General features: G+C 34.9%; 1 protein-coding gene across 1 annotated transcript; it reads left to right on the forward strand.

Moving 5' to 3' along the window:
- The first annotated feature begins 4,237 nt into the window (after window positions 1-4,237).
- Window positions 4,238-16,630, forward strand: mfsd8 (major facilitator superfamily domain containing 8). The gene is made up of 12 exons (XM_026915767.3): window positions 4,238-4,544; window positions 6,226-6,299; window positions 7,890-7,933; window positions 8,648-8,888; window positions 8,964-9,077; window positions 9,283-9,427; window positions 9,573-9,631; window positions 11,573-11,681; window positions 12,970-13,104; window positions 13,525-13,628; window positions 14,636-14,856; window positions 15,466-16,630. The coding sequence occupies exons 1-12, from the start codon at window positions 4,489-4,491 to the stop codon at window positions 15,673-15,675; spliced, it is 1,512 nt and encodes a 503-aa protein (XP_026771568.2). The 5' UTR covers window positions 4,238-4,488; the 3' UTR covers window positions 15,676-16,630.
- The last annotated feature ends 220 nt before the right edge of the window (window positions 16,631-16,850 follow it).

The following is a 16,850-nucleotide window of genomic DNA, read 5'->3' on the forward strand; positions in this document are numbered from 1 at the left end:
GTGGTCTAAAACCATTTTTCTTTTATTAAAAAACTACCACTATGCCTCCAGAAACACTGAAAAAAGTTATTTTTCATTTTCTAAATGTTCAGTGTTTAGGTTAAGCTACTGGAGCAAACCAGTAAGGATAGACAAAAAAAAAAAAAAAAAACTTTCCTATTCATTACACATTATCTGTTCATTCTAAATAATGTAATCATATTCGGTTTACTAGCGATTGTGACCCCGTTATGCAACAGAAATATATAAAAACATATTAAAAACATTGGAAAATGCTTCACCATGTACAGTACATCAATGTATCATTAAAAGTTTTCATTAAAAGTTTTAGGTACACGTGAAAGAAAAAATCTGTAAAGCAAACTCGCCAAACAATGAAATGAAACGTTCGTCAAACAATGTACAATACAGAGCAGTAAAGAGTGAAAAACATAAATCAGATAAACAGTAATAAAATCTTATGTGCAGGTGATACTGTAATGCATGATAATATACAGTGTGTGTTACAGAATATATTGAATTGCTGCTTCTCTCCAAAACCACAATCAGCATCAGAATCAGACTCAGCATCAGAGTCAGAATCAGAGTCAGCATCAGAGTCAGCATCAGACTCAGCATCAGAGTCAGAATCAGAGTCAGCATCAGACTCAGCATCAGAGTCAGAATCAGAGTCAGCATCAGACTCAGCATCAGAGCCAGAATCAGAGTCAGAATCAGACTCAGCATCAGAGTCAGCATCAGAGACAGAATCAGACTCAGCATCAGAGTCAGAATCAGACTCAGCATCAGAGTCAGAATCAGAGTCAGAATCAGAGTCAGAATCAGACTCAGCATCAGAGTCAGCATCAGAGTCAGCATCAGACTCAGCATCAGAGTCAGAATCAGAGTCAGAATCAGACTCAGCATCAGAGTCAGCATCAGAGTCAGCATCAGAGTCAGCATTAGACTCGGAATCAGAGTCAGCATCAGACTCAGCATCAGAGTCAGCATTAGACTCAGCATTAGAGTCAGAATCAGACTCAGCATCAGAGTCAGCATCAGACTCAGCATCAGACTCAGAATCAGAGTCAGCATCAGACTCAGCATCAGAGTCAGCATCAGACTCAGCATTAGAGTCAGAATCAGAGTCAGAGTCAGAATCAGACTCAGCATCAGAGTCAAAATGTTACATTGCAAATTCAAATAATATAAACAGTCCAAATAACACAGTAAAAAGCGTGAAAACAAACAGTACTAACAGAACCAAATTTTGGGAGAAAAGTTTTTTTTTTATTATTATTTTTTTTAATTTGAATAAATTCACCTTAATATTTGGGGGAATATTATTTTATATTTTGCATAATGTATTAGTAGTTGCATTAGGGAAAGAAAACATTACAAAAACATTACAAACCCACCAAGGGAGCATCTTTTGTACCTTTAGCATGTAGTTTTAAACTGAAAAGGTGAATATAGTGTAGCTTTAAAATAATTTAAGGTACATAACTGAACCTTAAGGACCCCTGATGTGCCTTAAAGCTACACCATATGCACCTTCTTCAGTAAAAGAAATAATAAATGAAAATGAAATCTGTGAGCCACCTTTTTTTCTGAGTGTGACTCAGAATTAATACTGTAGGGTGATTTGTTTGCTCGCTATGCTGATAGCAGCTCTACTGGGAATCGGCCATAAAATATCTGAGTAAAGTCTGATCATCTGATCACGTGACATATCTGCCCAGCTGCAAACCTGATATCCGCTCATCCATTACGGAATCACAGCACTGGCATTAAAATGACCTTTATCTTTATTCTATCCGGGCTTTTATTGTGTTGGTTAACTATAAACCAATACGTTTCAGTTCACTGTTTAATAAAAAAAAAAGTGAAACTATCTGTGCTATTACTTACTATTCCTCAATCTAATCGAGGCTGTTTATGACAATTTTTTAATATGAATAACTATTTATAGTATATTATATTTGTATACCTTCAGAATACATGTTTTTGTAAGAAGAGCGTGAAAACTTTTACAAAGCAAAGAAAAGCAAAGAAATGATGCACTAAGCAAAAAATGTTAGAAAATGTTATTTTATTTTGAACAATATTATATTATGGAACAACATTATGAACAATATTATATTATGGAACATAAAATATTATCGAGCTAATAAAAACACTGAATGATGATAATAAGCAATAATCTGTTTTAAAAAAATTAATCAATTCTTGTAAGCTCTAAGCTTTTATTTTATTTGCCATTTTTTAAATCTATGAATTCACTGTTTTATTTATTTTACAATTTTACTACATTTTCTTATTTCTAAAATTTACAAGTGCACTAATAATCACTTTTATTTAAATTAAATAACAAGAAAAGCCTAATATAAACTAGTAAACCAGTTAAATTATTAATTATCAATTAACCATTAAAATTATAATGAATGGCACACAATTCTTTAAAAATGAATTTAATGGAAGTGTTTATACTTTAATGTCTTTATAGAATGTAGTTCTGTCATTTTCCTGCTATTAGTAAATTGTAAAAATTAAAATTAAAATTATAAAAATTCGTTTTACAGGTTGTGACGTAATGCTGACGTTATCAATATGGCGGAACCCTTCAGAGTTCAGTTAGCGGCTAATGCTAAATGGAATTACAGTGTCACTTTAGTCGTATAGAGTCCTTGTTTGAGTAATTCACCAACATTTCTGAGTGAAATGTCAATATTTCTGATGGTTTTATTTAGTTTTCACTATCTCTCTGACTTTACATTCTTTATATAAAAAGCTTAAAAGCTACTTTCTAGCTAGTAGCTAAAGGGTTAGCCTTGGTTAGTATTATTGTTGCTTAGCAACAGTGTTCCCAAGACTTTAACCACTGAAGAGTCATAAAAGCCAATAAATGTATTTTAAAAAATATTAAATTAAATATTGTTAGTTTTTTATTCATAAATAGGTAATGCACATTTGGGAACCATATGATTTATGTTCCTGTATTTTCTGTGCAAATTTCAAACTGCAGGTTGTTGTGGTTTACAGAATGATCTATTCTGAAGTGATAAAGCTCTCTCATTTTTGTTTTCATTATTTTACTCTGAAAAATATGGAAAATACTGATGGTATCTGCTGGAAAATATAATATAAATATACTTTATCAGATTGTTCAAATAATATTAATACATTTAGTAGAGCGGAGCGACATTTAGTGGTTAAGAGCTGTTACTGCCACAGTGTCTTTTCATACTTAGTTCATATATATTGCAGTTTTTGTGTAAGTCATGTTTTAGCTATGTATTTTTTCCTGTATTTTTAAGCGCTTCAGTTAAAAGGAAATCGCTTTAATGACATTTAATCACATTTAGAAAATGTTACATTATTGGCTCCAGATTTAATCAATTAATTTAATTAAATAAATCTAATCAATAATCAATGCCTTGAGCAATAGACAATAATTATTTATTTAATTTTTTAATATGTAATTAATATTATTTTATTGTAATTCAATTGCTATATTTTTAAAGTGTTTTTTCTTTTTTTGAAGACATGTTAAAGCTTTGTGATGGCTAGAGGGAATCTACATCAACGTTTCAGTTTGGACTTTAATTATGAAAAATAAAAGCGTTTACTTCCTTTGCCCTTTCCAAGATGGCGCCGAATTCCACTGCTTGAGCTCGTTAATTTATTAATTAATGATGCACATTTTGGGATAAACGTGTTTGATCGCAAATGAAACTTATATAATCTAATAGTACTAATATATTATTTTATAAATTAGATTTTACATAATTTTAGTTGACAGTTCGGTCAATTTGTATGATTGAAAAGAATAACTGGCTTGTGATCTTGAATATAATTCAATTATTATAGTTATATTTAATAATGAGAGGAGCAGAGTTAATAAAATTGATAGCAAAAAAAGGCTTGCTCAGGACTTATCCAGACTTATGAGGACTTTTTTTCGACCTTATGTACATTCAACCTATATATCACTTTTTTTTTTTTTTTTGACAATTTTGCAGTTAGGCCCAATTTAAATATCAGCAGTATACATATATATGATATGTATAAATCTATAAAGCAACTGTTGTGAATGTAGATTAAAAATATAAAATGAGTTACAGCTGATTTTATCAGAGTAGAAACGCATCTCTCCATAGACTTGCATTATCTCATTAGTGAATCTGTCCCTTTCCAATATGGCGGACGAGCTGACGCAGCTAGCAACAGCGGCCAATATGGCGGCCATTTCCTCAGTATATCTCTAACGTTGCTGTTTTCACATGAGGAAGTTGCTTTGAATCAATAACATTGGTGGACTTCAGACTACTCGGTGTTAATTTATAACGCAAAACGACCCAAACGGTGTGTGACTGCTGAAATGACGGGGTTGTGTCACAGTTTAACGACGTTTGGGTCATCAAATATGAAATCGGAAGCTAATTTGATTAGCTAGCTAGCTAAATAAGTAGAGTCAGTTTGCTAGCAAAAGAGTTGTTTAGCAGAAACATGTCTTTTGTTGAGTCTGAAGGAAGTACTCCTCTGCTCAAAGGAGATGCTGACAGGTGAGTGAAGAGAATTGAGATAATTATACACAAGTTTTACACACTGAAAATGCTTTCTTTCTGCTTTTTCATCAGTCAGGATTAACAGGAAACAACAGCAACAGTAAATAAGAGGAAGTAACATTACTCCTGAAAGCATTTCATATGACTGATTGTGGAAATAACATCAGAAAACTGGTGCACAAGGGAAAAATCCGGCATTTAAGAAATAAACAGGATGTTTAAGACTTTACAGAGCACTCTATATCATCAGTAAGGAATAAAACACTGTGGTGTTGTGCTGTTACAGGAAAGTAATCAACGACAGGGCGGTGTGATGAGGCGGAGTCACTGTTTACAGAGTAAAGATGATTATTTTCCTGCAACAGCACGTCCCTGAGTATTTTATTCCTCTTATACCGCAGCAGTTTGCCAGTGATTACAGGGTTTTATTCATTTAAAGGAAATTTTTATCCATTTCTAGTTAACAGAGATAACGTCGTTCTTATTAGAGCACACAGAAGCAGTCGTTCTCTCAACAGTCGTGTGAAAGTGAGACGGATAAATGTCATGAGACGTCTAGACTGAGGATCTGTTTCACATTTTGGTCCTGAAAATGTAGGTTTTTCTGCTACTCACTCACAGATGAAGATGAACGTACTGTAATTTTACAAAGTTTTATATTCGGTTATATTTTTAATTTAGAGTCAGCTCAATTTTCTGGAGAAACAAATCTTATTACAATAATAATTTTATTATTATTATTATTATTATTATTATTTAGTTATGCTTTAATGAAAAGCAATGCTTTAAAACAAAAAAGCAAAAAACAACATTTTTATTAGAACTTTATTGTAATAAAAATACAATTTGTTACAATTTGTGTTTGTTATAATTTGTGTACAAATAAGCAAATTAATAATAATAATTACACACTCACAGATGAACGTACTGTAATTTTACAAAGTTTTATATTCGGTTATATTTTTAAATTTAGACTCCGCTCAATTTTCTGGAGTAATAAATCTTATTACAATAATACTTTTTTTTTTTTTTGTGATGTAATTATGTGTAGATGAAAAGCAATGCGTTAAAACAAAAAAGCATAAAGCAACATTTTATTAGAACTTTTTGTGTAGCAGTACAAATTAGCAAATGAATAATAATAATTATAACAAAATCCAGAATTATCATTCTAGTGTATTTTCAGTTTCAGCCTAATAATTTTATATCATGACTATAGCTGTGTTTTAAAAAAAATCTGTTTGTGTAGGGCGTCTAAAAGTGGACTCTCAGTGTCTTCAAAGTCTGAGTGAACTCTGAGGAAATTACAAATCATTAACTAATCATTGTTTGGATGCTTCACTGATTATGTGCGGAAAACGACTCGCTGTTGGATTTTCTCATCCGTATGTTAGAGTTAGAGGTGCGAGAGTGTGATACAGAGTGACGGTGTTAATCCGATACTGGCTTGAAATGTACTTTACGACGTGTTTTAAGCTGTGAGTGTGTTATGTGGACGAACACGACACGTCTTGGAGGAAGCCTTCACGTGTCTGGAGTCAGGATTAGATCAGTATCGAGTTGGTGTGTTTGTAATCTGGGCTTAATCTACATTTCGTTAAGAAGTCGTGTGCAGGTTATGAGTGTTAATAATAATAATAATAATAATAATGTCTGGTCTTGTTATGACTTCTTATAGCATACAGGATGCGGAGAGGAGCCGGTGGAGGTCGATCAGGGTCATGTACTTCACCATGTTCCTCAGCAGCGTGGGTGAGAGCGACAACTTATTCCTGATCTTATTAACTCCTATATGACTGTAACAGAAACAGCTCTATACGCATATATTCCACTGCACCAGTTTACACTCAGGGTGTAGGGTAATGCTCCATCTGTATCTGCTTAGTGCTCTTTATATTCTTATTTATATCCAGATTTAGCTGAATAGGCCGCTCCGGACTCACTCACAAGTTTTTTTTTTTTTTTTAACGGGTGAAGATCCTCCTTTATGCCTTTTATGCCAAAGTCCAGTATCTCTGAAGCATATTTTAATGAACTGTGATGATTTCAACTCCTTTATGACTTCTTTTTTTATTCAGTTGATTCATATGAAAAGATTTTTAATGAAGTGAGGCCAGATTTAGTTTCAGATTTTTTTTATTGAAGATAAACTTTAAAGACTTTTGTAAATTCTTCAGATTTTGCTACATTTTAACTTGTTTGCTGTCATGAATTCTCCTCACTTCATCACACAAGGCCATGAATAAATAAAGATGTCTGCATGGGATTGTGATATTTTCTAACAAGTTTACTTAATTTTGTTTTCCAAAATATAAACAAAGTAGCTAGGAAAAGCTACGACTCGCACGAATTTACTGTTGAATCCCACGCCACGCCTCGCGTCTCAACCAGAGACTAGCTTAACAAAAGAAAAAAGGGAATAGTGCACCTCATATTTATCTGTTTAAAACATGTTATCTGTTTTTTTTCCTAAATAATGTACTCTGTGATTCTTATATTTCTGAGCTAGAAGCGTTCTTCAAGGAAGAGTGGGCAAAACTTCCTAAAGCAAGAATACAAAGACTGTTAGCAGGTTATAAGAAACATTTGGAGGCTGTGAAAGCTGTAAAGTATCTGACAGGGTGCCGAAACTTTTCCACTTGGCAAATATCGCAAACGTGTTCATATTGTTTGCGAGATCATGATGCCACAGCCGTCCGTAGCTAGGAGTCCAAGAGAGCAAACATTTGTCATGCTTTCCGGGTGAGAGGGGCTTGTTCTCTCTCTCTCTCTCTCTCTCTCTCTCTCTCTCTCCTCTGTCAATCACAGCGACGCTAGCCAATCACAGGCATCTGTGAGCTCACGTATGCGGAAGAGGGCAGCACTTTCCTCTGAGTGTGTTACGTCGCCCCTGCGACGCAGCAGTTTGAAAAGAAGTGGTTGGCTGGATTTACGTATCTCAGAGAAAGCATGTGCTAGCCTTCACCAGCTAGCTGGTGGGTGGGAATTAGCACATGACCGAATGGGGAGAGAAAAAAAAATTAAAAATACAATGAATTAGAGTTAGTTCGATGCACAGACTCTGTTAATATATTCACCTGCGATTTAGAAAAGCAAAGAAACATATAAGTATACCGTGGGTGCCAAAACTTTTGCCTAAACATGTAGTGTAGTGAGCATAGTATGTGATTTTTGAACACAGCCTCTGTTAACAGGGAGGGATTAAAAAAAATAATAAACATAAGCTACTGCTGTTTTGCAGAATATTGCTTATAATTCAAGATATTAAGCTTGTAAGCAATAATAAATTTAAATATTTAAATATTAGTGCTGTTTTTTTAACGAATGTAATATTCTCTCCAGGTTTCACAATCGTCATCACGTCCATATGGCCTTATCTACAGAAGGTAAAGACGCTGTGCGATGATGCTGTGCGATGACGCTGTGCGATGACGCTGTGCGATGACGCTGTGCGATGACGCTGTGCGATGACGGCGGATTCATTCTTAATAAGATTTAACGTGTTTACAAAAGACGAAGTAAAAAAAAAAAAAAAAACATTTGGTGTTTGTTCTTGTGAAATTGGTTCTTTTTTAAAATACTTGCTATTGATCATAACATCAGACAGCTGAGTGCAAAAGTTTGCACACCCTTAGGAGGAGTGTGAAGATGCCAAGAATGCAGAAGAGTAGGAAATATCATTTCTGTTTAAACAAAACATGTAGCAAAATATATTTAAGATAAATAATGTCTTTGAAGAACTTTGGAATGAATATTACAAATAGTCTATTTTCAAGATCTCAAAAATTAGAAAAGTTTTCATTTCCCTTTTTACATTGAGATGTAAATATTCTCTAAAAACTTTTAGTTGATTTTGTCTTTATTTTTTTTTAATCGTTGTGTTATTGGTGGTTACGCCCACATTTCATCTTTGTAGAAAATATTTTAAAATAGTGGAATACTCCGGAGCCCGTGGGGGATACAAACTTTTGCACTTTGCTTGAGAGGAACTAATGTGTGGGATTAAATCTTAGCTGTCATTAAACAGAATTAGATATCATTATAATTCATCAGTGTGTGGGTCAGACCGTGGTGGACTTTACGTTATGCTGTGGTTTTAGATCGACGACAGCGCAGACGCTAGTTTTCTGGGTTGGGTCGTGGCTGCGTACAGCCTGGGACAGATGGTGGCGTCGCCCCTGTTTGGACTTTGGTCCAATCACAGGCCTCGAAAGGAGCCGCTGGTGTGTTCCATCGTTATCAACGTTGCAGCTAACATGTACTACGCCTACGTGTACCTGCCTCCATCTCACAACAAATACCACATGCTCGTGGCTCGAGCGTTCGTCGGATTTGGAGCAGGTAAAGAGAAAGCGAAGAATTGCGGCGTCACTGATGCCGTGTGCTCGATACTGACCTCTGTGGAATGTCCTGCAGGTAACGTAGCTGTCGTGAGGTCGTACGTAGCAGGAGCCACCTCGCTGAAGGAGAGAACCAGCGCCATGGCCAACATGAGCGCCTGCCAGGCTCTGGGCTTCATCCTCGGCCCAGGTACCACGAAATCTATCGAAAAAACCTTCACAATACAAATAAGAGATTCCAGATTAATCAATATTAAGGTTATGAGATTATTTTCTTGTATTGAATCCTTAACAGGAAACGGCATGATGGCTCGTGTAGTATGAGACACGTTTTAAATGAATGAAAAGCGTACTGTAGGTTGTGAGAAGTTTAAAAGGATGGTGTGTATTTCTAGCTCTTCAGGCAGGTCTGTCGTTTATCGGTGAGAGCGGCTTCAGCGTGGACGTCATTTACCTGAAGTTTAACATGTACACGGCTCCGGCGCTGCTCGCTGCCTGCTTCGGCGTCGTCAACATCCTGCTGGTTATCATCGTCCTGAGGTACTGCTGCAGATTTATTCTGATTACAGTCGTGTTAACGCAGTGAAGATTGTTAATAAAAACCTCTCAATCTTACGCACATGCACATGCTTTTTTCTGTTTATGTATTTATTTATTAATTATTTTATTTATTTATTTCTTCCAGGGAGCATCGTGTAGATGACCACGGCAACCAGATCAGAGCGATTAACTACGTCTCAGAAGGTAGTGTATCTGTTTGATTTACGGCAACTACACACAGTTCGACCTGTTTTTAACATTTATCCCATACAAGACTTGATTAGAAGAAGTGTTTCAGAGTAATTGAACTCCAACAGGAGTGGAATTGTTGGACTTGATTTATTTATTTCTCATATTTTTTTAATACAGTTGACTCTTTAAGTCTCTTTAAGACAATTAACATAAATTATAATACAAGACATTTAGTGTTAGGTTTCGCAGATGCTTCTTTAATATCACAAATAATCAAGTGGATGTTTAAAAGTGTTCAAAAGTTTGTTTCGTCCTTTCTGAATGTGATGTGTAAGGACTAAAACACTCCATGTCATGCTGTTAAAGGAAAATAATCAGTGATGGGCTGGTGTAATGAAGCGGAGTTACTGTTACCACCCCAATGTTGATTATTTTCACACAATTGCCAATCATTTAATTTCATTTTATGTCATTATTTTTTTATCCATTTATAATTGCATTTAATGTTGTGGAACATCCAAGAGACCAGTTGGTTCCACTTACATTATCACTTACCTTATAGCAGCTATAAACGTTCGTTCCCTTCACCAGCCTCTTTTTTTTTTCTCTCTCTTGAAGTTAATAAGACAAAAAATCAGCTCATCATGTTACCGAAAAACCGCAAAAAAGACCTTCCCATGTTACAAAGCGCTGACACTGGAGACTCCTTCCATAAATGTTAAATAAATGTCTCTTTACAAACACTTCACTATTGTGCTTGTGAACCTGTCCCTGTTAAAGAGTCGTTAATATAGAAACGATAGTGTATTAGAAGGAGTGCGTTAATATAAACCTGGGATTTGTACCTGAGTTAGTGTCAGAGCTGCAGTTATAGGAAATTAATCAACACCTTCTGACCAATCAGAAACCAGAATGTGGTCAGCTTTAGGATTCCCTCAGTCACACGTCCATATCTGAGATCATTCTTCTTCTGTTCTTTATCTCTGTCTGATTACTTGGGTCATGTTTTGTCCATTATTTTCGATATGTCTATTACAATATATAAATATATATATATATATACAGTACTGTGCAAAAGTCTCAGGCGCATGCAAAGAAGTGCTGTAGAGCAAAGATGCCTTCAAAAATAATAAAATTAAATGTTTCTACATTAAAAAAATACTATAAAGAGCAGTAAACAGTAATAAATGAAACAAAGTCAATATTTGGTGTGACGATCCTTCGCTTTTTAAAATAAAACAGTATCTGAGGTGCAGTGTGTGCAGTTTTATAAGGAAATGAGCTGGAAGTGTTACTGAGCATCTTGCAGAAGCAGCCACAGTTCTTCTGGAGACTTTGACTGTCGACTCGCTTCTTATTTCTGCAGCGAAACCCAGCAGCCTTCATTATGTTTTTATCTGAAAAGTGTCTCTTATGGAATCTGCTGCTTTCTTTACTGATATACAAACATTTTTCTGTAACATTTCACTTTGTGCTGGAAAACTAATGTTTGGAATCTAAAATATTTTTGTACTGAATCAATAATGTAGAAGTCAGAAAACAAACATCTATAAAAAAAAAGTTTGTACTAAAAAAAAAAAAGGGTGACTTTTGCACAGTATTGTGTATATATATGTGTGTGTGTGTTTTATATATATATATATACATATATATATATATATATATATATATATATATATATATATATATAAATTAGAGAGAGAGTGACTGAGAGGGTTACGGCAAAATATTTCTTCAGACTGTTTCTTCTCTTGATTTCGCCAATGTTGTTTCAGGATACACCTACGTTTTTATTTTGGATTTTTTTTTATTAATTAAAATAAATAAATAAATAAATAAATAAACCATGGGGTTGCACTCGACTGTTTATAAGAGTATTGAAATCTGACCGTGACTTTAGGAAGGAATTTGTCGTGACTTAGTGATTAAAATGTATTGTTTTTATCTTTACAGAGCAGCTAGTCGTGCCTCCGGAAGTGGAAGGAAATATCGACCAGGTCGCAGTGCTTACATCCAACATCCTTTTCTTCGTCATCCTCTTCATTTTTGCTGTGTTTGAAACGTAAGAGCTCGTCTAAAGTGTTGACAGATTTACAGATCTGTCATCATGTGTTACAGTGAAATTACAGATTATAGAAACAATGAGTGAGACCTTACTCAAGGTCATATTCTAGCCAAAAACATCGTTAAATAATTTGAATATCACTTATTAGATTTAAAACAGACAGTTATATCAAATATAGAAGTTATCAGACATTGAACATTGTTGGATTTGGGTTAAATTTTCTACTGCAAAATAATATATAAAAACATTAATATATAAAATATAAAAAACACAATAATATATATATAAAAAAAAGCACACGCTGTTTTCTAATTAAACTATAAAAATGCTCCTTTCTGTAAAATCATTTCTCTATAGACTCTTCATCCGAACACTAGATCTTTAGTTTTATTAATTATTCAAATGTATGAATATGTAATTAGAGCCTCATTTGCATACACTCAGTGTATTTACAGTATGAGGAATAAAACACACCGTGTCATTCTGCTAAAGGAAAACAATCCACAACGAAGTAGATTATTTTCCAATAACTGCACGTCCGCCAAAATTCCCTGAGAATATCTTCGCTGCCTTCATCAGACACTGCCAACCATTATCATTTTTTAAATTCATTAATTAACAAATGAATGTTTAATTAGAGCCTCATTTGCATATGACAAAAAATGTCTAAATATTACATTAAAAATACTGAGTGAGATCTTTACTCTTATTCTAACCAGAAATGTAACATCATTTGGATATCATTAAAAAACACACACACACACACACACAAACAAAAAGCAGAAATGTGTTCAGTAGGAACAAATCAAAGATTGTTAACAAAATGTGTTTAGCATAAAATAAAGTCTTTTTTTTTTTTTTTTTTTTTTTTTTTTTTTTTTTTTGAATTATACGCACACACACACGCACACACGCACACACATATATGAAGAAAATCGACAAATAAGTGCAAATAAACCAAATAAGTGCCATGTGCCGATTGCTTGGCATTTTAAAGGACAATTGTTTACCATATATGGCGATTTGGGGGCGTTTCTTTATGCAAATGAGTGTATGGCCGTGCACAAGCACATGAGTTTAGAGTGTGTAGGATTTGTGAATGACTGTTGCGTAAAGCTGATGAATATCAGTCTTCTTGTGTGGTTCTTACGCACAAATTTAGAAGTTATTTGATAAATGAAACCCCTGGTCCTTCTGAGTCTGTTCCAGAATCAGTTTTACACACTTTTAATATAATCATGTACATACGATCGTGTTGTTGTTGTTGTTGTGTGTTTCTCTGCAGTATATCCACTCCTTTATCGATGGACATGTTTGCGTGGACGAGGAAGGAAGCCGTCCTGTACAACGGGATCATTTTGGCGGCCATTGGCTTTGAGTCCATTATAGTGTTCCTTGTGGTGAAGGTGATCTCTCTGAGGTATGTTCTGACTTTGTTTCCAAAGACTGTTCAGTCACACTGATTAAACGTGCGTTCAGACAAGTCGGCTTTTCATTTTCATTTCTTTCCTCCTCACTCAACATCAACAGGCTACTTCATGTGTATTATGAAAGAATGATCATTACTCAGCATGAACAATCCCGAGAGAAGCTTAATTACTGATTAACTACTCGTAAATGTTATAATTCTTAGTAATAGCAGCTTTATAGTTAAACAGGATCACGCAGGTCATGCTTTTTTTTCCCCCCTTCCTTTTGAATTTTGATATCTCTATATTTATGCTCATAGTTATTTACCTTATTAATATTCTTAATAAGATTATTAATACGGTAAACAACTATGAGCATATTTGTACATGTAAACCCACGGTACTTGGCAATAAAGCTGATTCTGATTCAGGTTTGGAGATCGTCCAGTGCTCTTGGGCGGCCTAGCCGTCATATTTATCGGCTTCTTTATCCTGCTACCTTGGGGAAACCAGTATCCAAAGATTCAGTGGGCAGGTGAGGAATTCTGCCAGTCATTAGTTTCATTTAAAATCACTTCATTTAGTCTAATAAATTGAGATGCTACAGAGAGAAATGATGATTTTATTCATACCTATCATTTTTATCATTGCATATACGTTTTCTCTTACACTGTAGTCAAAAAAATGTCAAAATATAACTAAATTAATTAAGTTTATTTCAGTGTGTCATGTATTATCTTTAAGTTAAGGCTTTAAGCTCCGCCCATTTGGCACAATCACGCCGTTCCATATATCCCTGAGAAGCTTCTTTCCCGTGGAACCCGGCGTATCCATGTATGCCAGTTAGACTTCTCAAACACTACTGTAGAAACATGAAATCATTACTATTTATTCTCCTTCTCAAATGTATTTATTTAATAGCATTTATTTATTTAATATTGATTTATTTAATAGCATTCATGAATTTTTACACGTTCATTCCTATTCGTAATTTGAACGAGATTCCCGAGGAATTTCTCGAAGTGTTGATCATTGTTGGAGTTGTGTTCGATCTTTACTAAACAATGACAGAAAACTAAGTGTTAAATATTTAAAATATAATGTTTTAATGTAATAATATCTATTCTGCAAAACCCTTTATTTGTAGAGTGTCTTCACGTTGAAATAAACATTTTAATTTCAACTTCCTCCAAAGACTCGAGATTTTGTTTCATTATGTATTCAAATTGAGGCATATTTAATTAGAGCCACATTTGCATAAATAAATGCAATTTTAAAAAAATACACAAATCACAAAAAAAATACTTTTTAGTATTTCAGTAATTAACTGGCTATGACTTTGATATCTGATCAAAAAATTTCCCAGATTTCCCCTTGGGGATCAATAAAGTCCATCAATCCATTAACCCTATTTACCCATAGCCTTATTAAAACAAATAAATGTAAAATGAATGGATAATTTCGAAACCGTTTTTGCGTTGCACAGATTTGTACATTGTACCATCACTCCATGCGTTCATTTTTGCTTTCTGGCCTCCACAGATCTTCAGAACAACTCCATGCCAGCTTTGGGGCGTTCCCTGGGCTCTAACAGTAGCGTGGAACCGACCGGATGCCCTGCGGATCAGATCTGGTGCCAGTTCACTCCTGCCATCCACCTGGCACAATACCTCACGTCTGATATCCTCATAGGAGTGGGCTATCCCGCCTGCAACGTCATGTCCTACACACTGTACTCAAAGATCCTGGGACCCAAACCACAGGTGTGATGATGAAGAAGATGATGATGATGATGATGCAGATTCAGTGAATTTAAAATCGTTGCTTTTTTGCTCAGTGCATGAAAATCAAACTGTGGCAACGTTTACATGCACATCAGTATTCCGATATTAATCAGTATTTAGCAATATTCTAGTTAGTATTGAGTCACGTAAATGCCACAATCCGATTGCAGTCTGATTCAGATTAAGATGATATTCTGATTCCCCAAATTCCGATTCCCATCCCTGGAATACGCCTGTTTTAATCGGAAACTTGCATGTAAACACCTTATTCAGAAAATCCACTGAAAGGAGATATATGTGCAGCTCAGTCCACAAGGAATTGTGGGTGCTAACAGATGCTTAGCTATAGGCTAGGTGTTTAGTTATGGCAACTCGGGCATTCTTGCAACAACCATGTATACAGGAATATTCCGATGCCGGGACGCTTATAAACATCGTATTTGGAATATGGCTGCAATCCGAATATAGGCCTTACACGGAATCTGATGTGCATGTAAACGGAGCCAGTGTCTAAGTCTTCTGATGGTGTTTCAGAGCAAAGTAATCATTTCTCTCTTTCCATAAATGTGTGTGTGTGTGTGTGTGTAGGGTGTGTATATGGGCTGGCTGACGGCCTCAGGCAGCGGCGCTCGGACCCTGGGCCCCGTGTTTGTCTCTCAGGTCTACACCATCTTGGGTCCTCGCTGGGCCTTCAGTCTGATCTGCGGTATTGTCCTGGCAGCCATCGTGCTCCTCACAGCTATGTACAGACGACTGATAGCTTTCTCTGTGCGCTACGGAAGGATACAGGAGTCGTGATGTCAGAGGACATACAGTATTTTACCTTTACGAACTAAAGACTCCGGGTGGTGGGGGATGAATGGAGGATTCCCAAAACTCGTTTTGAAGACTTTTTGTATGTTGAATAATAAATTTCTTGATGTGGCGATTTCACAAAAAACAGAAAAAAACGGCGGAAAAATGTACCTAAGCTTTTATAGATTAAAAAAATTTCAGATTACAGGAACACTGTACACATACACCTCCATCTGTACATTTCTCTAGTAAAACTTAGACTTAATTTGCATATTGGAACATGATTGGCTCTTATATTTTATGATGCAATAACACTAAAAGCACAAGTGCTTAATGATAATGGTCTAATTTTTTTCTAAAGCATTGTCTCTCACCATGCACGAATTTCGTGAAGGCGTTCTCGTCACTGAGAAGGTGACATGAAAATAATACTTCGACACTTTAAAAAAAACAGCCTTCAGAATAGAACATAGGAGTAGCGACGATATTTTTAAGTGTTTAATAAAATATAGTGTGATTTAACAAAATATCAGCACAAGTCCAGGAGAAACTGGAGAAACCGTCGTTTTTGTTACACATAAAACTGTTTATAGAGGAAAGCTAATTTTTGTTATTATGCTTTGCAAAATTTATTAATGTATACACGTGGATGCTAGTTTTCGTGAAGAACTGGATGCTGAGGTTTGGGTTTAATTTTACTTGAGATTAATTAATTTCTGCTTATTTAACTTTTCTTGTCTAAAGAGTTTTATTTTAATACTGTTCTGAAATGTATTAGCACTTAAACCCTGTGTATTAATTACATTTCCTGTGTAAATGAGCTAAAACGGGTTGGAAAATACTCTTTGTGGACAGTCCGGAACAAATATAGCCAAGAATCATCCTGTAAAAGGCCAAATGGGTCTGAGACTAACTGTGAAAATGTATTTATCATCCATTAAATAACCGAACAACTGAACTACCATTGATTCATTGTGAATTTAGCTAAAATAGCTATTGTAACAAACGTTATTATAGCACTGGGTGATTTAATCAACTAATATATAAACTTTTATTGCTCATAATTCACTAGGGTCTGTCTTTAAAAAGGAAAAATCTCCTAATACTTTTATTCAGACAACGTAGTAAATTTTTTTTCTTTTTTGTATTTTGTGCACTATATGGATGCAGACATTTTG

This window comes from Pangasianodon hypophthalmus, chromosome 12 (genome assembly GCF_027358585.1).
Source record: "Pangasianodon hypophthalmus isolate fPanHyp1 chromosome 12, fPanHyp1.pri, whole genome shotgun sequence".
Classification (NCBI taxonomy): domain Eukaryota; kingdom Metazoa; phylum Chordata; class Actinopteri; order Siluriformes; family Pangasiidae; genus Pangasianodon; species Pangasianodon hypophthalmus.